At 41.8% G+C, this 26,011-nt stretch overlaps 1 protein-coding gene across 1 annotated transcript in view; it reads right to left on the bottom strand.

Moving 5' to 3' along the window:
- LOC115107543 (pleckstrin homology domain-containing family G member 3) overlaps positions 1–26,011 on the bottom strand; it is a 119,466-nt gene that overhangs the window by 92,663 nt on the left and 792 nt on the right. Inside the window, exon 2 of the mRNA XM_029630941.2 lies at positions 5,092–5,159. Within this exon, the coding sequence (XP_029486801.2) occupies positions 5,092–5,140 (49 nt within the window). The 5' untranslated portion in view covers positions 5,141–5,159. The remainder of the gene's footprint in view (positions 1–5,091; positions 5,160–26,011) is intronic.

Raw genomic sequence — 26,011 nt, 5'->3', positions numbered from 1 at the left:
TTGAAAATGACATGCTGAGGTCTATCTTGGGTTAGTTATAAAAAATAAAAATGTGCTCTGGTATTGTGCCTGGCAGACCATCATGCACAAGCTCCATCAGTCTGGAACTTCCCTTCATGATCACAGGCCTCACCAAGTTTGAACCTGACTGGTGCTACGGCCTCATCAAGCAGCGCTTCAGACAGACCAGAGTGAACACTGTCAGAGATTCCAGGTGTGGTGAAGGACAACACTGACAGGGGTCAACATCCCGCAGCTGGTTGGACTGGAAGACGGCACGGTGCTGGTGGAAATATACGGCTGTCAACAACACCCGACTCTGTACTTCAGGCCGCTGACACATATCAAGCTGTACCAGCACTTCAGGTGAATATCATTTTCATTGTATAAAGGTTATCATTATCTAAAATTGGGAGGTGAATTGATGTTATGCAAGGTTGTAAATGTCTTACATTTTTGTTGGGACTATTTTGTGTTTTACAGCGTCACAGCTCTGGAGCCTGGTGTTGTTGTCGCCAACGAGCGTTGGGACTCAATCAAGACCAAGTTTCAGCTGCTGCACAACGCTGACATCCTTCCTCCCATAGATGGTCTGCCTGTACAAGCACCACCTGGACTGGACACAACTAAACAAACGTATCATCTTTGAGAAGATCAGGGAGTTTTGTGACGGAGGCCATGGACATCACATGCCTCTCACCAAAGTCAAGGGCAGGACCGCGGCAGGCTCTCCGCATACAGATTCCGTTGTTGAGGCTTGGGGCAGACGGACCAGTTCATTACTGGGGGAGAGTTCCCACTCATCCAGACTATGTGCAGTGACTCTATGCACATTCACATGACCTTTTCCTAACACACAAAGGTAGCTGCTACTATTTTCACCGTGCTGTTCAGCCACTTTATCCCTGATTGTATGCGTATAACTACCTCATCTATCACCAGGATCTCTGATATGGTTATTGTATATTATTTTGTTCTTTCTCTACTGATACTGTTTTTTGATCTGGACACTTTCTAGTTTTGGATATCGTTACTATCAGTGTATCAGTGGTGGAAAAAGTACCTAATTCTCATACCAGAGTCAGAGTAAAGATTCCTTAACAGAAAACGTAAACGTGAAAGTCACCCAGTAAAATACTACTTGAGTAAGTCTAAATGTATTTGGTTTTACCAAAAATAAATGAAGTTGCTAAAATACTTAGTATCAAAACTAAAAAGTATGAATATTTTTTTTTTAATCCTTATATTAAGCTAACCAGCACAAATGTCTTTATTTACAGATAGCCAGGGTACACTCCAACACTCTGACATTATTATCAAACAAAGCATGTGTTTAGTCCAGATGAAACCGCGTCTTGTGTCGGCCGGCCGCCCACAACCTGCCAGATCTCTCCAAGCATCTCCTCCTTTCCTCACCTTCTCATAGGGGTGACAAGGGTTGTTCTCTTGATAAGTGTGTGGATTTGACCATTGTCTGTCCTGCTAAGCATTCAAACAAGTACTTTAGGGTGTCAGGGAAAATGTATGGAGTAGAAAGTCATTTTTTGAAAAGTCGCAAAGTAAAAGTTGTAAAAAATATTAAAAGTACAGATACCCCAAGAAACAACTTAAGTAGTAATTTAAAGCATTTTTACTTTACACCACTGGCTACTATACAAATACGCAAGTAACCATTCCACTGTGCGGTTTACACCTACTGTAGAGAACCATTCACTTAGCTAGACATGGCTGTGGGGTGGTTCTACTGGAGCATCTCTTTCACAAGACCCATCAAGTTCGCCCGGTGTGTCTGGGGTTGATTACTGCCATCTATTGTATTTTATATGTACAGCGCATTCGGAAAGTATTCAGACCCCTTAACTTTTTCCACATTGTTACATTAACAGCCTTATTCTAAAATGGATTAAATACTCCCCCCCCCTCATCAATTTACACACAATACAATAACAAAGTGAAAACAGTTTAAAAATGTGAAAAACATTATTTACATAAGTATTCAGACCCTTTGCTATAAGATAGTATAATATTGAGCTCAGGTGCATCCTGTTTCCATTGATCATCATTGACATGTTTCTACAACTTGATTGGAGTCCAGCTGTGGTAAATTCAATTGATTGGACTTGATTTGGAAAGACACACCTGTTTATACGAGGTCTCACAGTTGACAGCACATGTCAGAAAAACCAAGCCATGAGGTTGAAGGAACTGTCCGTAGAATTCAGGGAAGATTGTGTAAAGGCACAGATCTGGGGAAAGGTACCAAAAACATTCTGCAGCATTGAAAGTCTCCACAGTGGCCTCCATCATTCTTGAAATGGGAAAAGTTTGGAAGCACCAAGAATTTTCCTAGAGCTGGCAGCCCGGACAAACTGAGCAATCGGGGGAGAAGGGCCTTTGTCAGGGAAGTGGGCAACAACCCGATGGTCATTCTGACAGAGCTCTAGAGTTCCTCTGTGGAGATGGCAGAAACTTCCCGAAGGATAACCATCTCTGGTGAACTCCACCAATCAGGCCTTTATGGTAGATTCACCAAACGGAAGCCACTCATCAGTAAAAGGCACGACAGCCCACTTGGAGTTTGCCAAAAGGCACCAAAAGAATCTCAGACCATGAGAAACAAGATTCTCTGGTCTGATGAAAAAAAGATTTAACTCTGTGGCCTGAACGCCAAGCGCCACGACTGGAGGAAACCTAGCACCATCCCTACAGTGAAGCATGGTGGTGGCAGCACTGGGAGACTAGTCAGGATCGAGGCAAAGATGAACAGATCAAAGTACAGAGAGATCCTTGATAAAATCCTGCTCCAGAGCGCTCAGGACCTCAGACTGGGATTAATGTTAACCTTCCAAACAGGACTACGGCCCTAAGCACACAGCAAAGACACCACAGGAGTGGCTTCGGGACAAGTCTCTGAAAGTCCTTGAGTGGCCCAGCCAGAGCCCGGACTTGAACCCGATCGAACATCTCTGGAGAGACCTGAAATCAGCTGTGCAGCAATGCTCCCAATCCAACCTGACAGAGGTTGAGAGGATCTGCAGAGAAGAATGGGGTTAACTCCCCAAATACGGGTGTGCCAAGCTTGTAACGTCTTCTTGGGTATGACTCGATGTGTAATCAATCACTGCCAAAGGTGTTTCAACAAAGTACTGAGTAAAGAGTCTGAATACTTATGTAAATGTGATCATTTTATTTCTATAAATAAGCAAATTTTTTTTTTTTTTTTTAACTGTTTTTGCTATATCACTATAGGGTATTGTTTGTAGATTGATGAGGGGGAAAAACAATTTAATCAATTTTAGAATAAGGCTGTAAAGTAAAAAAAAAAAAAAAAAACAACTTTGGGTCTGAATACAGTCCCAAAACACTGTACATGTATAACTTTATGAGCTGGATTGCCTGTCTTTGCAATTAGCTTATTTTGGTTTGGTTTAGTTAGCAGCCTCCATTGAAATTCACTATTACTCTGGTAATAGATGCCCAATGGGCTTTGTTGCTTTTGTTGGCAGCCCCTTGTGTACTAAACTGGTAATACTGTATATCCCGCTATGAGAGAAGGACGGTATGACAATATGTAAATCTGGATACCACCCAACCCTACTAACAATATCACCAGGCTGTAATTCTGAAGGGATGTTCACCCCTATTCAACCATGTTGGTGTAGTCAGTGTTACACCACTATGATAAATTATCTCTGGGAATGTACCATCTGAGTGGGGGGTTATAGGTGTGACTTTATGGTGGCTTGTCCGACTGAGTTCAGATGAACTCCACTAAGAATTACATCTGTTAAACAGGCAACAGGCACCCCCCTCCCCTGTAAAAATACATGAACTGCAGCCGCAAAGTTCCCCACTTTGATCATGGCCTCATCCAATCCAGGGAACACAAAATCTGTTATCTAAAGCCGATGTTGTAACAACAAAAATATACAATATTCTGTGCTTTAAAATGTTTAAATCTAACCAGATTCCTTTATAGTGCATGGGACCAGGGCACAGAAAGAACACCATTGTGAGAAACTCAGACCCTGGAAAAGGATTTGTGTGACTAATAATTGAGCCGGTTCCCTCCACTGCCACACAGCACCAGAGAGAGAGAAGAATGGAAGTACACAGTGCAGACACCACACAATTGCCACTGTTGTACTGTGCACTTCATAAGGATTCAGATTCCCTACCCTTCTCCTTGAAGTTTCCTATTCAACCTTCCACAACTCTATGGTTGTATCCCAAATGGCACCCTATTCCCTATGGGTCCTGGTCAAAGGTATTGCACAATATTCGAAATAGGGTGCTAATTAATTACTTCTTAGATAGATGGGGAAAGTGCTTATTGTTGCAGGTGTGTGGGAATAATGCAATAGCGTCATAGAAAAGACAAAACCTACACACTGGTCTTGCTTGTTTCATTTGGAATTAAAACAAGTGGCATGAGCAAGAGCAGAGTGCGGGTTTCTCTTTTCTTTGAAGGACATGGCCTGTGTGAACAGAACAGATGAACTTCATTGCCAGGCCAGCTGTATGATGTAAAAAGAACATTCAAGAAGAGAGTGTGGGAGAGAAAATAGTCTCCCTAGCTTCCTGGTAAATGGCTGGCATCTATTTGGAGTTCAGGAACTGAAATGTCAGGAGGCAGACAAAGAAGAAGACACTCAGAATCCCCAGTTCAGCAGAAGATTCTAAGCTCTTCAATATTCCTTCATTGCTTTAAAACTGGACAGCAAACTTGGGCTTCCACATTTGCAAGCAAATGTGCTTGGTTGAACAAGAGTATTATAATAGTATAATTGTGTTCATACATTAACCTCTCTGGGAGATTTGTGATTCAATGAAGGTCCCCTCAATAAAACAGCCTATATTTTTATCAGGACGAGACAAGTAGACGCAGTATGAAAAAGAAACTGCTGGCTAGGCCCTCTACAGCAAATATATTTCCCTGTTGACAAATCATTTTAGAAATTCTCACTTGATGCGATCTCCCAGAAAATTTGGTAACCAGTTTTGAGAAATCACAAACATCCCAATATAGTCTGGGTATATCCTTAAAACAACTATATCTTTAAGAAGCAGGAGAGCAGTGAGTCGTCTTACCTTCACCCATTGGGACTTCATAGGTGGTGTTGAGAGATCCCTCTGGCATGACACTGCGGCCTCGGGAACTGCAAGAACACATGACGATGCAGGATTAGGACAGCGAATGAAAGCCCTCGTCACATCCCCTTGTCAAGCGACTAGAGGACCACAGTTAAAAATCACCCATCTTGTGACATACTACTGCTGTGCACAGCTGCTGACCAGAGTCTTAACAGCTCATCAATCCCACAACGCACCATTACAGGAAGTGCCATAATCCTCCTTTCCCCCAAAAGAGGAAGTACAGGTCTGCTCACTAAGGTAATTATGCGTGGGAAAGTCATCAGTTGTCATTTGAAACAAAATGTGCTTTTTTACGGTGTAGGTGTTATCTTAGCTGCTGTGGCCTGGAAAAGCACTAGAAACTGAGATATCATGTTTTTCCAGCTGGACATTTTTAAACAGACGAAGAAAAATGGTACCTAGACTGATTTATGGAGAACTCTAGACAGAACTTGGATATATCATCGCCACTCAACATTGCAAATCATGCAGGTGTTTCAGCGAGTCGGTTTAACAGCTCCCCTAACTCTTAACCCTGCTGAACACAGCAGGAGAAATTCAACTTAACTTCAGAATGTATTAGAAATAAAATAAGTTCAAAATCCTGTTAATAATTGCCTCAAGCTGCCGCAAAATTGTTATTTTTATTGCAAACTTTTAAAAGTTTATAAAATAGCTCTAATGATTTGTAACTTGGCAAACAATGCCCACTCAGCAATATAATATATCAATTGACTCCCATTTAAAACAAATCCTAAAATAAACTAAAAATGTAGATCCCACGGGCCACGGCAGGCCAAACTTTCCTTGGACACGAAGGTGTTTGCCAGCCTAATAAGTACATATTAAATAGTGAGTATATAATTACTGTGGTCCAATGTGCCTCTTCATGTGGTCTGAGAAAACAGATTCCACCAATGTCTTTATGGTTCTTCCTACATCTTGAATGTCCACCAGACTACTTAGAGGGCATTCAAAAGAATCCAAGAAGTGAATCCATCTCACATCTTCAAGGGTCTTTAAGCTGTTACTTCATGCCACTAATGCCAGGCTTTCCAAACAACCACAAACTCAAGTTTACTTTTCTAGCAGTCCCATCTTCCATGGTGTGACAGACCACACAGTAGAAAGATGCTTGTTGTAAGGTATTGTCCATGACTTCTGGCTTTGTCTGTCTGGGTGGCTGTCTCAGTCCACAGCTCTATTCACACTGTGCAAGTTTGGCAAAACACTACATTTTCCACACACAGGACTAACTAACTTGATTTTCCACAGGGCAAGAAAGCAATAAATTAGGGGCACTGACACAGCTACTTCTCCAATCCAAATTTCCTCTCACTCCTCCCTTCACAGTCATTTAAAAGGTTGAGGGCACAGTGGATTGACGCAGTCAGGCCCTCGGTGAGCTCAAAGCACCGTTGCCCTTGTATAAGGTGGGTCTGCAGGCAGCCTATTCAGCTGTTATGCTTGGGGTGCAGCCAAGGCAATTACAGTGGGCAGATATGTATTTATCACACCATTTTATTACACCTTTAAGCACTTTCTGCTTGCTCTCACCTCAGACAACTCTGAGCAGCACTAAACCATTAACGTAAATTGTTACAGAAAGCAGTGCTTGACTTGGACTGAAATAGGTGCCAGTACTCATGTTGGGTGCCAGGACTGTTTATATTTAGGTCCAGGAGCTCCACTAAACTTTAGAGCTAATATTCTATAAGAGGAACAGGAGCTCAAGCAGAACATTTGAGGTGCCGGTACTCTGCTCCGGTGAGCTCCTGCCCAAAGTCCAGCATTGACAAAAAGTATATTGCTCATGAAGTCTGAACAATATTGCAACATTTAAAAGGACAGGGAAATTGTATTTTGTCTATAAGAATTGTGGACTGACAATTTCACACAATATGAGTAGTTACTACAACAACAAAAAGTATTGTGCTAAAAATCTGTTTGAATTCATGAAGTAAAAAAAGTATTGTGAAACAAAAATGGAACTCAAATGCCTATTAATTCAAACATAATAGAACATGTTCAATGCACATCCTGGGATCTTGGTTAGTGGTTTTGGTTGAATGAGGGCTTGTAAAGCTCTATTGGTGTTGGTTGAATGAGGGCTTGTAAAGCTCTATTGGTGTTGGTTGAATGAGGGCTTGTAAAGCTCTATTGGTGTTGGTTGAATGAGGGCTTGTAAAGCTCTATTGGTGTTGGTTGAATGAGGGCTTGTAAAGCTCTATTGGTGTTGGTTGAAAGAGGGCTTGTAAAGCTCTATTGGTGTTGGTTGAATGAGGGCTTGTAAAGCTCTATTGGTGTTGGTTGAATGAGGGCTTGTAAAGCTCTATTGGTGTTGGTTGAAAGAGGGCTTGTAAAGCTCTATTGGTGTTGGTTGAATGAGGGCTTGTTGAAAAGCTCTATTGGTGTTAAGTTGAAAGAGGGCTTGTAAAGCTCTATTGGTGTTAGTTGAAAGAGGGCTTGTAAAGCTCTATTGGTGTTGGTTGGCTTTTTATTGGTGTTGGTTGAAAGAGGGCTTGTAAAGCTCTATTGGTGTTGGTTGAATGAGGGCTTGTAAAGCTCTATTGGTGTTGGTTGAAAGAGGGCTTGTAAAGCTCTATTGGTTTTTGGTTAAATAAGTGCTTCTGTGAAGCTGTAATGATTTTGGTTGAATAAAGGCATTTAAATAGTCAGAAAACATGAACGCAACATAAATGAGCAACTAAATAATTGAGCATGATATTGTAAATGTGTGTGATTACAAATGAGTAAAAGACTAATTAGAAATTGGGTGGTTCGAGCCCTGGATGCTGATTGGCTGACAGCTGTGGTATATCAGACCGTACACCACAGGTATGACGAAACAACATAATTACAATTACATTGGTAACCAGTTTATAAACCGCAATAAGGCACCTCGGGGATTTGTGGTATATGGCTAATATACCATGGCTAAGGGCTGTGTCCACGCACTCCGCATTGCGTCGTGGCTATGAACAGCCCTTAGCTGTGGTATATTGGACATATACACCACACTCCCACCAGGCCTTATTACTTAATTTTACCATAGCTGCAACAGTCAAATGTCTCAAAAACATTACAATGATCGATTTTGTCATTATTGGTTAGTGTGTGTGTAGATTAATTGGGGGCGATTAATGCTTCTACACCTGCATTGTTTGCTGTTTGGGGTTTTAGGCTGGGTTTCTGTACAGCACTTTGAGATATCAGCTGATGTACGAAGGGCTATATAAATACATTTGATTTGATTAATTAAGCCATTTTAAAACCTGTACGAGTGTGAGGTGTGAAATGGAAATGTGTTTTTTTGCATATCCTCAACTCCCTCGAAGAGTGGGGTCACAGCCATTATTGACGGCGAGCAATTCCGTTTAAGGCGACAGATTTTTCACCTTGTAACCTTTTGGTTACTAGCACAGCGTTCTAACCGCTAGGCTTCCTGCAGTCGACATACTTAGTGCTTCAAATGATCCAAAATATTTATACGTTTGTTAGATGTTTTTATTACGCTAAAACATTGGATTATTATTATTATTTGGACTATCACATTAACACCTAGTTATGTGGATGGTGCCTAAGAAAACATGATGAAGCAGCTCTGTAACAGCAGTGTGTTCCACTCAGAACAAACAGCTGAAGCAATACAACAACTAGACGTACAATTGTCCCATAATCCTCATGGTTCTCAACCATCCCCACTCAAGGCATATCATGCCATTCCACAATCATGAGTTCTGCTGGCACGAGAAACACATTGGCTGAGCTCATCCCCGGAGGCCAATCTTTTAGAGATAGTGAAACCTGGCTTTTATTTTGCTTAGAATGATTCCTGATAAAAAACAGTTGGTTTCTTCATTGATGCGTAATGAAAACAAAACAGAGAAGATGGCATGATGGCGGCAGAAAGATTCCACCTTACGTGAGCACAACTGACTCAGTAGCCTTTACTAGAAGAATGTGAAGTTTGAAATGGGACAATAGTAGCTGCAATATTCAAAGTAGTAGTTTTAAGGCTACTATAAAAAAAAGTCATTGGTGCACATTAATGTTATAAACGTATCGTTCATTTTATCGTTATAATTCAGTCAATTTATAGTGATATGGATTTGTCCATATCGCCCAGTTCTAGTAAATTATTCCAAAAAGTACATTACTCCTGAACAGTCTGAACAACGTTGAATTTTTTTTTTTTTTTTACGTACTGAAAAAACTAAATGACCTGTATTGTGTTGATAAGAATTGTGGATTGGAATTATTTCTGACAATATGAGTATTTAAACAAAGTACATTTTTCTTGTGTTGTTTCTTTCAATGTTTGGATTCAGTCACTCAAAAACAAAACTGAACTCAATTGCCTATTAATATAAAGTACTAGAACATTTTCAATACACTTCCTGGGATCTTGGTTAGTGGGTTTGGTTGAATAAGGGTTGTGAGAAAGTCATTTCAGTTACAGCCAGTAGATGTCCTTACTCAGTCACTGCCCTCAATAATGAATTGCAGTAGTGAGTGATTGTCTCCACAAAAAGGTATTTAAATCATCAGAAAACATGAACAACACATCAACATAATTGAGCAACTAAATAATTGAGTATGATATTGTTAACGTGTGTGATTACAAATGAGTCAGACTAAATATACCCAGGCTGCAACAGTGAAATGTCTCAAAAAAAACATTACGATGGATGAATGATGGAATATGTCTAGTCAGATTGTTGTCTGATTTCATGCTGTCTGCATCTTTCAAAGACCTGTGATAATAATTATTTTCTTCCCATTTATAGCAACAGTGTTTTGCTAGAAGTAAATCAGAAATCACGAGGCCAAACCTGAACATCTTCCGCTAACTTTAGACACACTTATGACTAGTATAGTCAGGTGACCAGATTCTGTATCCCAGTAGAACAAATGCCCTTTAACATTCTTGAACTGGGTCAAGTCAGTTTCACACACAGGAGCCTGCAGAGGGGAGAACGGCTCATAATAATGGATGGAATTCCGCTGCAGTCATTACCACAAACCCGTTCTCCCCAATTAAGCGGACACCAACCTCCTGTGCTTTCACACCATGTCTGGAGGCCAATGTTAGTCGTGTATATTTTGACAGGGAAAATAAACCGAACCCATCTCTCCTCTATAGCAATACCACATCGGTTTATGCACTGGTTGATTTCCTGAAGAGTCTCACTGACCAAAAGCAACGTCCAGACAGAAAAAGAGATGTCCCACAACTTTGCTAAACAGAAGTATTTATTTGGAGCTTGGTATTGAAGCTTATTAAATCAACCATTTCAAATAAGGGGTGCTTATATTTGTTCTGTTTCACTGCATGTACAAGTTGGTAACCTTTACAGGTGTGAAATGGAAATGTGTTTTTTTGCATATCCCAATTCCCCCTGGAATCACGGCCAGGGATCAGCCATTATTGACAGTGACCTTGGAGCAATCAACAGATGTTTCACCTTGTTGCTTATTTGAATTCATGAGCTGACCTTTCGGTTACTGGCCCAACGCTCTAACCGCTAGGCTACCTGCCGTCGACAAACCTAAGGTATCAAATCATCCCAATTGTTTTAAACATTTTTTTTGACTATCACTTTAACACATGGTTATGTGGATGGTGCCTGAGAAAACATGATGAAGCAGCTCTGTAACAGCACAGTGTGTCCCACTCAGAACAAACAGCTGAAGGAATTACAACTAGACATGCAATTTTCCCACACGCCTCAGGGTTTTCAACCATCAATCTGTAAATTCAATTTCACTGTGAGTGAGTATTGAAGCTCAAGCACACAGGTAACTGCCAAAATAAATGACGGATACAAAGACGGATACAAAGAATATTGAAAGCGGGTGCTTCCACACAGGTGTAGTTCCTGGGTTAATTAAACTATTAACATCCAATCATGCATACCAATGCTGGGAATGTCATTATTCTGGCCATTGTTTTGTCTACCATGGTTAAAAGAAGAGATCAGTGACTTTGAAAGAGGAGATACGAAAGAGCATAGGGGGTTTAAAATGTGTGTAGTCACCAGATCTCAACCCAAATGATGGGAGATTCTGTAGCAGTGTGTTTTCCACCACGATCAACAAAAACATTTTGTGGAAGAATGGTGTCGCATCCCTCCAATAAATTTAGTCACTTGTAGAATCTATGCCAAGGTGCATTGAAGCTGTTGTGGCGGCTCATAGTGGCCCAAAGCTCAATTAAAAAGACACTATGCTGGGGGTTTCCTTTATTTTGGTAGTTACCTGTAGAACACAAGGTTCAAAAGTTGAGGAACATCCTGGGATAGTAGCCTGGGTTCCGGCAATGCAACGTTAGATGTCCACCGGGGACTGATATGTGGGGTGCAATAAAGGGCCCGGGGTGTGATAGCTTCACCCAATCACATCCACTAACGTGTTGACATATCTACAATCGTCCATCCCTAATCAAAACTATGGGCCAGGCTTTGGGTCAAGTCCTGCATTATTCCCCTGACAATCCCTCATTTCTTCTCTGGCGAGAACACCGAAGTGGGGGCGCTTGGGGGAGGGGGGGGGGGGGGGTTTGGATTTCACTTGCCCACCCACTGAGGAGCCAGGCCCAGCCAATCAGAATGAGATTTTCCCCCACAAAAGGGCTTTATTACTGACAGAAATACTCCTCAGTTTCATCAGCTGTCCAGGTGGCTGGTCCCAGACTATCCCGCTGGTGAAGAAGATGGATGTAGAAGTCCTGGGCTGGCGTAGTTACAAGCGGTCTGCGGTTTTGAGCGCGGTTGGACGTACTGCCAAATTCTCTAAAATTATGTGGCTTATGGTAGAGAAATTAACATTAAATTCTCTGGGAACAACTCGTGGACATTCCTGCAGTCAGCATGCCAAATTGCACACTCCCTCAAAACTTGAGACATCTGTGGCATTTTGTTGTATGACAATACTGCACATTTTAGTGTGGCCTTTTGTCCCCAGCGCAAGGTTCACCTGTGTAATGATCATGTTTCATAAGCTTCTTGATATGCCACACCTGTCAGATGGATGGGTTACCTTGGCAAAGGGGAAATGCTGACTAACAGGGATGTAAACAGATTTGTAAACAACATTTGAGAGAAATAAGCTTTTTGTGCGTATGAAACATTTCTGGGATATTTAATTTCAGCTCATGAAATATGGGACCAACACTTCACATGTTGTGTTTATATTTTTGTTCAATTTACAGTGCATTCGGAAAGTATTCAGACCTCTTGCCTTTTTAAACATTTTGTTACGTTACAGCCTTACTCTAAAATGGATTCAACTGTTTATTTTCCTCATCAATCTAGACACAATACCCAATAACGACAAAGCAAAAACAGGTATAGAAATGTTTGCAAATAAATGACATATTCAGACCCTTTAATCAGTACTTTGTTGAAGCAGCTTTGGCAGCAATTACAGCGTTGAGTCTTCTTGGGTATGACGTTACAAGCTTGTCACACCTGTATTTGGAGTGTTTCTCCCATTTTCTATGTAGATCCTCTCAGGCTCTGTCAGGTTGGATTGGGAGCGATGCTGTACAGCTATTTTCAGGTCTCTCCAGAGATGTTCGATCGGGTTCAAGACTGGACTCTGGCTGGGCCACTCAAGGACATTCAGAGACTTGTCCCGAAGCCACTCCTGTGTTGTCTTGGCTGTGTGCTTAGGGTCGTTGTCCTGTTGGAAGGTGAACATTAGCCCCAGTCTGAGGTCCTCGAGCAGGTTTTCATCAAGGAGTTATTTGTACTTTGCTCCGTTCATTGTTCCCTCAATCCTGACTGGTCTCCCAGTCGCTGAAAAACATCCCCACATCATGATGCTGCCACCACTATGCTTCCCCGTAGGGATGGTGCCAGGTTTCCTCCAAATGGATATTGGCCATATACCACACCGCCTCAGGCCTTATTGCTTAAGCATATCAGCATTGGTCTTTACGCCTGAAGAGGAAACATCATGGTTCAACTTAGGCAGGATCAACTGGTGACATTTGGGGGGACTGACAGAGCTGACCCCTCAGACACATCCGGCTGCGATTGGGAGTCCCATAGGGAGGCGTACAATTGGCCCAGCATCGTCCGGGTTTGGCCTTCATTGCAAATAACAATTTGTTCTTAACAGACTTGCCTAGTTAAAGAAAAGGTTAAATTAAAATGTTTACAATTCTCATACACCCCAAATATTCTTATAAGAATGTCTCAACTCCGACTGAGGCAAAGCCAAAATGTTGACGGTTTAGTCCAAACAAAACAAGCCAGAGGGGACAGAGATGGGAAGAGAAGGAGGACAACGCAAGAAAAGAAGGTAGCAATGGCAGAGCTTCAACAAAAGATGCTGACTGGCTCACTTCCTGAATCCTGACAACATAACTGGTTGTAGGGTCTACGACCCATTCAATAAGTCTTTGGAATGGGTACTAACAATGAGGACCACTCTGGAAATGACCCTCATGGTTGCAAGAAATCTCTTCTAAGGGCGTTTTCACACATAGTTCTGAGCAAATAACTTTGATTATGTGCTACATTGTATATATTTTGGTTGGTCCAGTTGCTTTCTTATTGCCAAACGAACTAAAATGCCTTGACAACCACGTGTTCAAGTCATTTGTTTTATTGGAGGAAAACATCTCACGCTAAATCCATTCTATGATTATCAAGAAGAATATCTTGTGTCCCAAAACATCATTAGTTTTGCTTTGGTCTTCCAACAACATGCGGGAGAAAACCATAGCTGTTGTAACCGCTAGTGAACAGGCTAGATTCTGTAGCCTATATCCCTGGCAGGTTATAGCACCCTCTCCCCTAATCTGCATCAGATGCCTCAAAATGCGCTGCTACTGATAAAATGTTTCAGAGATAATAAGTTAAGGAGGGCTACTGTGTGCATTTCATCAAACGCTCGCAGTCAATAATACTTCTCACCTGCTTTGAACCGCACCATGGCGCGAAAGGAATCAGACCAAGACCATACTTTTTGAGCCAACCACAGTGCGTTAAGTCCAAACTAAGCGAACTAAGAGGAAAACTCCATTTTAAAAAAGACAAATATTTGTTGTGAAAGCCCCCATAAGAAAGAGCGAGGATAGCAATCATTAGCTGTAATGACATACGTAAGAGCTGCAGCTAATACAGTTAGCATGTCCATGTCCCTCAATACTCAAAAACCTAAGACAAAGCAGAAATAACTTCAATCCTGAACTTCTTTGAAACAGCTGAAGCTTTGGGTGAGGTAAATGTGGTGTACTCTATGCTTTACGTATGTTTTAGACCAGGGTTGGACGTTTTGGTTTTTGCCCTAGCACTAAACAACGGACTCAAATAATCAAAGCTTGATGAAGAGTTGGTTATTTGAATCAGCTGTGTAGAGCAAGGGAGAAAAAAACCCAAATGTACACCCAGGGAGGGCCCCAGGACAGAGTTTGGGAGAACTGTTTTAGAGAACTGTGATGTCAGAAAGCAACATTATGAGTTGTGCCACCCCATTGTGTTGCATATTTCTTGAGACACACTTTCAAAACGCATTGTCTAACACGCTCAGTGGCATTTCTAGTTCACAAAATGTGTATGAAACGCTGTAGACTATAAAAATCCTTACTGTAGGGCTTCCAGTCAACCCTTCAGATAAGTGCCAGCAGACAAAATGGGAAGACTCACTTTTTTCACTCAAACTGCCATACACGCTCGTCAAATTCCAGAAGCTTATCTTAGGGCTTCCGAGTGGCACAGCGGTCTAAGGCACTGCATCTAAGTGCTAGAGGTGTCACTACAGACCCTGGTTCGATTCCAGGCTGCATCACAACCGGCCGTGATTGGAAGTCCCGTAGGGCGGCGCACAATTACCCCGGCGTCGTCCGGGTTAGGCCGGGGTAAGCAGTCATTGTAAAATAAGAATGTGTTCTTAACTGACTTGCCTAGTTAAATAAAGGTTAAATAAAATAATGAGTGGGACCATTTTTCTGGGTAGGAGGTAAACCCCCTAAGTGTTAAAAATGTACTAAAAATATGCCCATGTGGTGAATCCACCCCCTCAGTTTCAGAGGCTTCCTGTGAGAGGAAATGTGAGGATTCATCCCTAAAACTCCACTCCAATGAGGCCCTAGAGGACTCTGGGAGTGACACATTCCCCTACTGGGAAAGATGTTAGTTGATAGGCTATATATGGAATATGGACCATCACGCATTAAGCTGGAATAGATTTGCCAGTTTGCCCAGGGAGAATATATTTTTTTAATGGAATGCTCTTTCGTTATTATTTCAAACATGCGTTTACATTTTCACACTAACCAGGTTTCCATCCAACCTTTTTATTCAAGTAAAGTATGTCTGATAAAAAAAATTAAGCAAAGTCACAACAGGCCTGATGGAAACCTCAAATTTGTTTGTAAACTTTCCAAATGTAGGCAAAACGAAATACGCTAGGCAAGGTGGGATATCATTTTGTTTCTAAAATGATGGCAGTGGAAACACCTTCATGTGCAAATGTTGATATAATAACCATATCAAAGTACACTTGAGTCACCAGATGACACGACTCAGGAAAACATGCAGTTTATTCAGCTACAGATGAAATAAGTGATGAACTTCACAGGGTGGTGAAAGTACACAGTGATGAACTTCACAGGGTGGTGAAAGTGGAGGTGATGAACTTCACAGGGTGGTGAAAGTACACAGTGATGAACTTCACAGGGTGATGAAAGTGGAGGTGATGAACTTCACAGGGTGGTGAAAGTACACAGTGATGAACTTCACAGGGTGGTGAAAGTGGAGGTGATGAACTTCACAGGGTGGTGAAAGTGGAGGTGATGAACTTCACAGGGTGGTGAAAGTACACAGTGATGAACTTCACAGGGTGGTGAAAGTGGAGGTGATGAGCTTGATGCTCATTGTCAAAAAAAATAATCGAGGGTCTTATTCTGGTGACGTGATGATCGTTGATTGCCTTCCTTTTGACAAATAAAAATGACCTTGCCATTTTGTCCATAATCATTTCATCATGTAGGTACTGTAGCCTACCCGCATTGTATCCGCGAGCTGTTGGCTAGAGCGCAAGTACCAAAACCAGAGTGGGTACGTTCGCTATGTTGGGGGGGGAATGATCAGAAGTAAAAATGTAATTGAGAGACATTTAACTTGTATTTTTAAACCGCAAAACTTATGTTTATGTGAACTACGTCATCAGGCAAACCTTTCCCACAACAATTCAATTTAATGGAAACATCTCTGCTGCGAAAATGCCATTTTAGAATATTTGCAATTTGTTGGATGGAAACTTAGACATGAAAATGGAGTATACAAATCAATTCTGTATTATCATAGGATGTCATTGATTTTATTATTGGTATCAAATTGGTAGTTACGGTCTTGTCCATACGGGAGTTACAGCAATGAGACTTGGGAGAGGCGAAGGTCGAGAGCCGCGAGTCCTCCGGAACACAACCCAACCACTGCTTCTTGAAACAACGCCCGCTGAACCCTTAAGCCAACCACACCAACGTGTCAGAGGAAACACCATACACCTGGCGACCGTGCACTGCGCCCGGCCTGCCACAGGAGTCGCTAGTGCGCGATGAGACAAGAGCATCCCCTGCCGGCCAAACCCTCCCCTAACCCAGACGACGCTGGGCTGATTGTGCGCCACCCATGGGTCTCCTGGTCGCGGCCGGCTGCAACTTGAACCAGGATCTCTAGTGGCACAGCTAGCACTGATACAGTGCTTTAGACCACTGCGCCACTCAGGAGGCCCCGTCAACCACCTGTTGGCTAAAGACTACTCTACATTTTGAGAGCTTGTGTTTTGCCTCAAGATGGAGGCCATTCTATTTTTTGGTGTGTTTTTAGTTCATGTGTTGCTACATCGAAGACTGCTTCAAGTCTGAACATGAGAAATGGAACTGGCCAACAAACGCCGTACACGTATAATCATGATACGAGGCAGATCATGGAATGGAACCATTTCATAATCATGAGTTCTGCTGGCAGGAGATACACATTGGCTGAGCTCATCCCTGGCGGAAAGTCATTTGGAGATTGTGAAACCTGTATTTTCTTCTGCTTAGAATGATTCTTGATAAGAACAGTTTGTTGTTTGTTCCAAAATTTGGACAATTTGAGAGTCACTGACGTCATTGATGAGCAATGAAAACAGAAGACGACATGATGGAAGCAGCAAAAATTCCACACCTCAAATGAGCACAACTGACTCTTTGGAGGCAGGTCTTGTTGCTTGTTATTGTCCTTTGACAAGACAAGACAAGTACTAAACCTTCACAGTTGACAAGATGTGGGTGTCTTTTCACAAATGCTGTGATCATTTTTAAAAGCAGTGCCACGTCATTCAAACAGCACTTCACCCGACACTTAAATATTTTCCCAAAAACTGAACAAACTTACCCTATGCTTACGATGTAGTCTACTTGCTTTGCATCCCACGTTCTTAAAATAAAAAGTCACCATACACATGCACCACCATTCATTCAATTACCAATAACATACCTAGCTCAGTGCAAACCTGATACACAACTCCAGTCATTTAGAAGATACATCGAATTACCAAAGATTCACTTTGGAAAGTGCACGGATGGCTCCAGGAATTACCTTGTGGGGTCCACTTAGGGCCTGTTTCCTGGACATAGTTCATTGCTGGACCTGGACTAAAAAGCACTTTGGGAGTCTCCATTCAACATGTCCAGGACTACACTGAAGCTGTTCTGGGGAAACTGGCCCTTAAAAAAAAAGGGTACTCCTATTTTCTGAAGGAAGACACCCTCACGGGGAGCTGCTTGCTCTCCTTTCCAAACAGGAAAGGTCTCATCCTGTACGGATTGAAGGGTGGGGTCCCTTACTACAGCTTCCTGAACCAAGCTCTCCAGAGAGAGTGGGTCATTTGAAAACCATCCAAGGCAGCATTGTTGTGCCACTGCCATCAGCCAAACCTATTCTGCTGTACCTTTTGTCTTCTTACTCAATGACCCGTTCAGACTTCCAGAATGGTGATGCTTGTGCTGGGATATCATTTACAAATCCTGTGAGTGGTTAAGGCAAGACCTGTGTGTGTGATAAATATATAGATATTTTTAAATCACACAGTACCAGTCAAGTTTGGACACAGCTACTCATCCAGGGGTTTTTCTTTATTTTTACTATTTTCTACATTATAGAATAATAGTGAAGACATCAAAACTATGAAATAATTCCATATGTTATGTAGTAACCAAAGAAAGTGTTAAACAAATCTAAATATATATTTTAGATACTGCAAAAACCATCAAGCGCTATGATGAAATTGGCTCTCATGAGGAACGCAACAGGAAGTGTTTTCTTTACTTAACTAGACAAGTCAGTTAATGAACAAATACTTATTTCCAATGACGAACTACCCCGGCCAAACCCTAACAACGTTGGACCAATTGTGCACCACCCTATGGGACTCCCAATCACGGCCGTTTGTGACACAGCCTAGAATCGAACCCAGGGTCTGTAGTGAAGCCTCTAGTACTGAGATGCAGTGCATTAGACCGCTGTGCCACTCGGGAGAGTTCTCTGCTCCAGAGAATAAGTTCATTAGAGTTAACTGCACCTCAGATAGCAGCCCAAATAAATGCTTCAAGTAACAGACATCTCAACATCAACGGTTCAGAGCGTGAATCAGACCTTCATGGTTGAATTGTTGCAAAGAAACCACTACTAAATCACACCAATAATAGACTTGTTCGGGCCAAGAAACATGAGCTATGGACATTAGACCGGTGGAAATCTGTCCTTTGGTCTGATGAGTCCAAATTTGAGATGTGGACATTCCAGGTGAAACTGGTTGAGAGAAAGCTGTCGTCAAGGCAAAGGGTGCCTACTTTGAAGAATAGTTTGATTTAACACTTTTGGTTACTACATGAATCTATATGTTTTATTTCATAGTGTTGTTTTCACTATTCTTCTACAATGTAGAAAATAAAAAATAAATAAAAACCTTGAGTAGGTGTCCAAACTTTTGACTAGTACTGTACACACACACACACACACACACACACACACACACACACACTAGGGGAAGTAAAGTGTGTACTGTTATTGACAACAGATAGAAAATACTAATTTGATTAGAGCATCAGGAGTTACTGTCTACATAAAGCACTCTTCCTTGCGAGTGTATTCATACAGCATTCCATCCCCAGTCCATTGTGTGATATCTGAGTTGGACCGCAGGCAGACTGTAGTAAAATGGAGAATTCATGGCATGTGGACTGGGCCCAGCAGAGCATTTCAAAGCCCTCCTTCCACAAATGCAGTAGGCTTCCTGCACCACCACCATTTACTGTCCTTGTTAGAGCAGGGTTTCCTTCATTTGTGTATATGTGCCCTTCATGGTTGTAGGGTTAGCAACACACACTTGGCTATAAAAGAACCTAAGCAGTAATCTTGATAATTTACATGTCGTCACGGCAACAGTTGAGATCATTGTAAGCACGCCAGGGTAGGTCAGAGAGCAAAATACAGCCGTAGCTGCTAGACCATTAAGGAGGACATTGTACTGCATTCCCTAGTCAGCCATCTGTTCAGGGTAGCACTAGTCAGCCATCTGTTCAGGGTAGCACTAGTCAGCCATCTGTTCAGGGTAGCACTAGTCAAACAACTGTATGTTCAGACCGAAGGTCCCAGGGGCATGAATAGCGATGGCATGTTGGACTGAGCATTATGTTCCAAACAAAGAAGGTAAAAACTATACCACATGCCTCAGTTGTCCAATGAACGACAGACTGTTGACATACTGTACCGCATTGTTTTCATATTTCCATCACAGACCTTTGCCACATGTCGATGGGGGCAGAAATTCATCGGGAGACAATCGCAGCAAAATGTCAAACATGCTTTCTTTCTCCAGGGCCAGTTGCACCTGATTCACAAAGCTGCCGCTGATCAACCAGATCTCAGCAACAGACAATATAGGACAAATGTCTTGAGGATCATGGAGTTCTTGAGGCTTGGTGCCTTTGTAGGCCTACATGGCTCATGTTTCCTTTTTTTGTGCTAACGGTTTCTTTTCCCACAGGGTGGCCTTTATCTGTCTGGGATCAGAGAAATGGTGAGAGTGGATTGGCACCCCAGCGCTGCGAGCCACAGGCCAGACTCAGTCATCCCAGAGAGGAACTGGGTGTGCCTACCACTGCCCCTGCCTTGACACTGCTTAGCCCTTACACATGGGACCTATTGTTGCATACTTTCCACATGTTCCACCACTCAGAAATGGCTTCACAATGCTAGTCCGAGCATGAGGGCGTGATTAATGATGATGGAGAGGACAACCTTTTTTATTTTTTATTATATATATATATATTTTTTTTTTATGTAACAAAATGTGGAATAAGTCAAGGGGTCGGAATCCTTTCCGAATGCGCTGTGTGTGTTATATATATTTATTCCACATTTTGTATATATATATATATATATAAAACACACAGCGCATTCGGAAAGGATTCCGACCCCTTGACTTATTCCACATTTTGTTACGTTACAGCCTTACTATAAAATTGATAAAACTGTTTTCCCTCAATCTACACACAATACCCCATAATGACAAAGCAAGAACACGGTTAGACATTGTTGCAAATGTATAAAAAAAAAAAAAACAGATATCACATTTACATAAGTATTCTGACCATTTATTCAGTACTATGTTGAAACACCTTTGGCAGCGATTACAGCATCGAGTCTTCTTGGGTATGATGCTACAAGCTTGGCACACCTGTATTTGGAGAATTTCTCCCATTCTTCTCTGCAGATAGTCTCAAGCTCTGTCAGGTTGGAGGAGCGTCGCTGCACAGCTATTTTCTGTTTTCTCCAGAGATGTTCGATCGGGTTAAAGTCCGGGCTCTGCATGGGCCACTCAAGGACATGGAGACTTTTTCCAAAGCCACTCCTGTGTTGTCTTGGATGTGTGCTTATGTTCGTTGTCCTGTTGGAAGGGGAACCTTCACCCCAGTCTGAGGTCCTGAGTGCTCTGGCGCATGTTTTTAATCAAGGATCTCTCTGTACTTTGCGCTGTTCATCTTTCCCTTGATCCTGACTTGTCTCCCAGTCCCTGCCACTGAAAAACATCCCCACAGCATCATGCTGCCACCACTATGCTTCAGCGTAGGGATGGTGCCAGGTTTCCTCCAGATTGAACTGCCAAGTGTCACATCTTGGTTTCATCAGACCAGATTATTTTGTTTCTCATGGTCTGAGAGTCTTTAGGTGCCTTTTGGCAAGCCTCAGTAAAAAGCTGTCATGTGCCTTTTACTGAGGAGTGGCTTCCGTCTTGCCACTCTATCATAAAGGCCTGATTGGTGGAGTGTTGTAGAGATGGTTGTCCTTCTGAAAATGTTCTCCCATCTCCACAGAGGAACTCTGGAGCTCTTTCAAAGTGATCATCGGGTTCTTGGTCACCTCCCTGACCAAGGCCCTTCTCCCCCCTGATTGCTCAGTTTGGCCAGGCAGCCAGCTCTAGGGAGAGTCTTGGTGGTTCCAAACTTCTTCCATTTAAGTATCATGGAGGTCACGGTGTTCTTGGGGACCTTCAATACTGGAGAAATGTTTGCTTTCCTTCCCCAGATCTGTGCCTCGACACAATTCTGTCTCGGCGCTCTACGGACAATTCCTTCAACCTCATGGCTTGGTTTTTGCTCTGACATGCACTGTCAACTGTGGGACCTTTTCTAGACAGATGTGTGCCTTTCAAAATCATGTCCAATCAATTGAATTTCCCACAGGTGGACTCCAATCAAGTTGTAGAAACATCTCAAGGATGATCGATGGAAAAGGATGCACCAGAGCTCAATTTAGAGTCTCATAGCGAAGGCTCTGATTTTTTTTATTTTTATACATTTGCAAACATTTCTAGAAACATTTTTTTCGCTTTGTGATTATGGGGTATTGTGTGTATATTAAATGAGCATTTTTTTATGTAACTAATTTTAGAATAAGGCTGTAACGTAACAAAATGTGGAAAAAGTCAAGGGCTCTGACCGAATGCGCTGTATTATAACATTACGAGACTGAATTCAATCAATTGCAGATAAAAAGGAAAACTGCATTGAGGTTTAACTTTGAACATTTACGCTGTATTTTATCTCTTTTGGGATAGGGGGCAGCATTCACACTTTTGGATGAATAGCGTGCCCAGAGTTACCTGCCTCCTACTCTGTCCCAGATCCTAATACATGCATAGTATTATTAGTATTGGATAGAAAACACTCTGGTTTCTAAAACTGTTTGAATGATGTCTGAGTATAACAGAACTCATATTGCAGGTGAAAACCTGAGACAAATCCAACCAGGAAGTGGGACATTTGAAGTTTGTAGTTTTTCTAAGCTTGGCCTACCGAATACACATTGAGATATGGATAAAGTTGCACTTCCTATGGCTTCCACTAGATGTCACCCATCTTTAGGAACTTGAATGAGGATTCTACTTTAAAGGAGGTGCTCATGAGACCTCTTTGAGTCAGTGGTCTGGCAGAGAGCCTTGGTCTCATGATGCACGCTCCCGACAGAGTTCTCTCGTTCCAGTGCTTTTCTTCAGACAAAGGAATTCTCCGGTTGGAACATTATTGATGTTTTATATTAAAAACATCCTAACGATTGATTCCATACATCGTTTCACATGTTTCTAAAGGACTGTAACGGAACATTTCAAGTTGTCTGGACGAAGTGCCTGCGCCTCATGAAGATGGATTACTGGGCTGAACACGCTAACAACAAGTGGCTATTTGGACATAAATTATGTTACAGATCAGTCATTTAGTGTCAAACTGGGATTGCCTTCTGATGAAGATCAAAGGTAAGTGAATATTTATGGTGTTGTTTCGAACTTCTGTTGACTCCAAAATGGCAGATATTTCTCTGGCTGGATTGGGCTCTGAGCGCCGTTCTCAGATTATGCTTTTTCCATAAAGTTTTTTTGAAATCTGACACAGCGGTTGCATTAAGGAGAAGTCTCTTTAATTCTGTGAATAACACTAGTATCTTTTATCAATGTTTATTATGAGTATTTTTGCAAACTCACCAGATGTTTTGCAATCAAAACATTACTGCACGTAACGCACCAATGTAAACAGATTTTTGGATGTAAATATGCACATTATCGAACAAAACATAATTGTATTGTTTAACATGATGTCCTATGAGTGTTATCTGATGAAGATCAAAGATTAGTGATTCATTGTATCTATATATTGGCTGGAAAAATGGCTGTGGTTTTTTGACTTGGCTATAACCTAACATAATCATATGTTGTGCTTTCGCAGTAAAGCATATATATATATTATTATTTTTTAATTTTTGTTATAATTATTATTTATATATATATATACACTTTTTATTTTATTTTTTTATATTTTTTTAAATCGGACACCATGGGTAGATACAGCAAATGAAAGAAACATCTTGTTTATTGGACTTGTTCATGTGGGAAAGTTAAATATTTCAAAAAAAAAAAAAAAAAGCATTTTGCGTGCTACCTTTTCAGCGGAATGTTGGGGAGGGGTTCCGCTAGCGGAACGCCTGCCCTAGAAAGGTTAAAGGACACGTGTAGTTTCGGGTCCATATCCAATGAGAATGTCTGCTAGAAAAACAGCTTACGGGAGGAAGGATTAACACAGCTGATAAAGAGCTAACATTCTGCAATGCGGTGTACCTTTATCTGTAACTGATTCCTTCAGCATTTCCATGTATCGTTCCACACATTTAAATGTTGATGGAAGTCTCTCCATCTGAATAAAGAAAGATACCGTGCTCTGTCATATGCATGATGCCCAGTGTGGCAGTGGAAAGAGTGACTAGCCTGCTGGCAACCACATTTGTGTTGGCACGGGCTGCATTATTTCAATGTGAACATTGCTTATAGCTTAGGCCATGATTCAACATATCTTACAATGACTCATTGACATGAAAAACATACAAATTATCCCCTAACATTTTACATGTTCTCAATGCACAACAGCAAATATCTATTTGCTCAGTGGGGACAGTGTACAAAGCCCAAATAACAACCACAAGGTTGTTTCTGTTGACCAAGACACTGATAACGAGGTTTGTGATGAGATAACAACCTGTTTCATTGGTCCACACAGATATTCACAGGTCGGCTCGGGCGATATATTCTTTATACCGTATATACAGGTGTGTTTCAAAATACAGACTGTATGATTTTCCATACCGGGGAGGGGGACATCCCCACCTCACGGGAGGCTGCATGCTACGCCACTGCTTGTGACTAACTAGAAGTATAACTAGAAGAAATTTGATACATCTTAGATAAAATGTCATCCAGCTCAGGGTTCCAGCTATACATTTGCTTACTTGCTAGCTAAGTGGCTAGACATCAAGATTCATTTGTTGGTTACAGCAGAGACATACAATCCTCTCCTGGATCAAGATCCCTGTTGCATAAATAGTTGTGTGTAAAGATTTTGAATAGTGCCCCTTGTGCGCACTTCTGGTATTACCATATATCTCATTATGGTACAGAAACTGTATGAAAATCTGGATACCGCCCAGGCACTACTGCGCTATGCAAGAAAGATATGAACATGGATGGTAATGCAGAAGGTGACTGAGGCTTGACACTGGAGGTGACAGGACGATGATAATTGGTTATTAACTGTAGAATCCTTAGCAGTGTGAAAGGAACAGAAATTCACAACAAATGCAGAGATGTGTTGAATATGTCTGCAGGCTGTGCTGTCTGAAAGGGCATTAAACCTAAGGAATGCAAGGCCTTTGGCCCATCGAAACTCATTCAGAAAGAGATCCCAGACGTTGAACTATCGACAACACATTACTGATTCCACTGGCCTTGTGGCCAGTGTGGTTTCACAAGTGGGCCCTGGGCAGCACGTGATGGTCATTTTTTCAGGTGGCCATGCTCAGGTGCAGTAGCAGGCTTATCAGTGTTTAGAAAAGAGTGGAGCAAACCCATCTCTAGGCCAACAGAGCAATTATCCCACAGGCTGTTGTAATACAATCAGCTGATGTAAATGGACAAATTGCCAATGACGCACATACTCAAGGTGCAGGCAATGATGTATTAAATAACTTACCTTGGAGTAATCGGAGGCTGAAAATATAGGCTAGTGAAATACTATATGGACGTATGGTAGAAAATATCTGAAAATTAGATTTTTTTTGCAAAGAAATTAACTATTCCTATTGAGAGATTTGGCCATTAAACAGGATTGATAGCACTTAGATGCGTACATGAGTCCGGCTCACAGTTCGTCATGTAGCCCTGTCTGCAACCTCAAGATCGGTGTCACCATCGGTCCACGAGAGGATTCCTTCAAGGACAGGGGTCAAACACAAGCCGGAGGGTGGGTTTAGTAAAAACGTTTAATATTCTTTCAAATGACTACAACCAAATCAAAACTGGGTAGAAATGATAATGGACAGTTTCTTGACCGTGTCCAGTTCGCTAATAATCACTGAAACTAAAGCTCGACGGTCAGGGAGTATTGAAAAGAGGACTATTGTTTGCAAATGTTGCCAGCGAAGAAACAGCTCATTTTCAGAGCGGTCCTCCGTTGAACACTGAATGCAGCCCCCGGGGCAAAATTTGTTCGACACCCCTGGTCTAGGCGAACCGTTAAGACGCTGGTTTCTCCTGTGGGTCCAGGTTTTAGACTTTGCTCATGGACACGTTGCATCCTATGATAAATACATTTATATAATTTGTCCTGTTCCACATATGTACAAGTGTGTAACCTGTACAAGTGAGGTGAAATAAAAAACAAATCACATTTCTTTCTTCTTCATATCCCACTCCCCCTCCTGAGAGTGGGGTCACGGAATGGGATCAGACATTATTGATGGTGGGTAGGGTTTAGTGCCCTGCTCATGGC

The sequence above is a fragment of the Oncorhynchus nerka genome, linkage group LG24 (assembly GCF_034236695.1).
Source record: "Oncorhynchus nerka isolate Pitt River linkage group LG24, Oner_Uvic_2.0, whole genome shotgun sequence".
In the NCBI taxonomy this organism is placed as follows: Eukaryota; Metazoa; Chordata; class Actinopteri; order Salmoniformes; family Salmonidae; genus Oncorhynchus; species Oncorhynchus nerka.
Note: the sequence above shows the minus strand (reverse complement) of the source record. Positions and strands in the feature narration are given on the sequence as shown.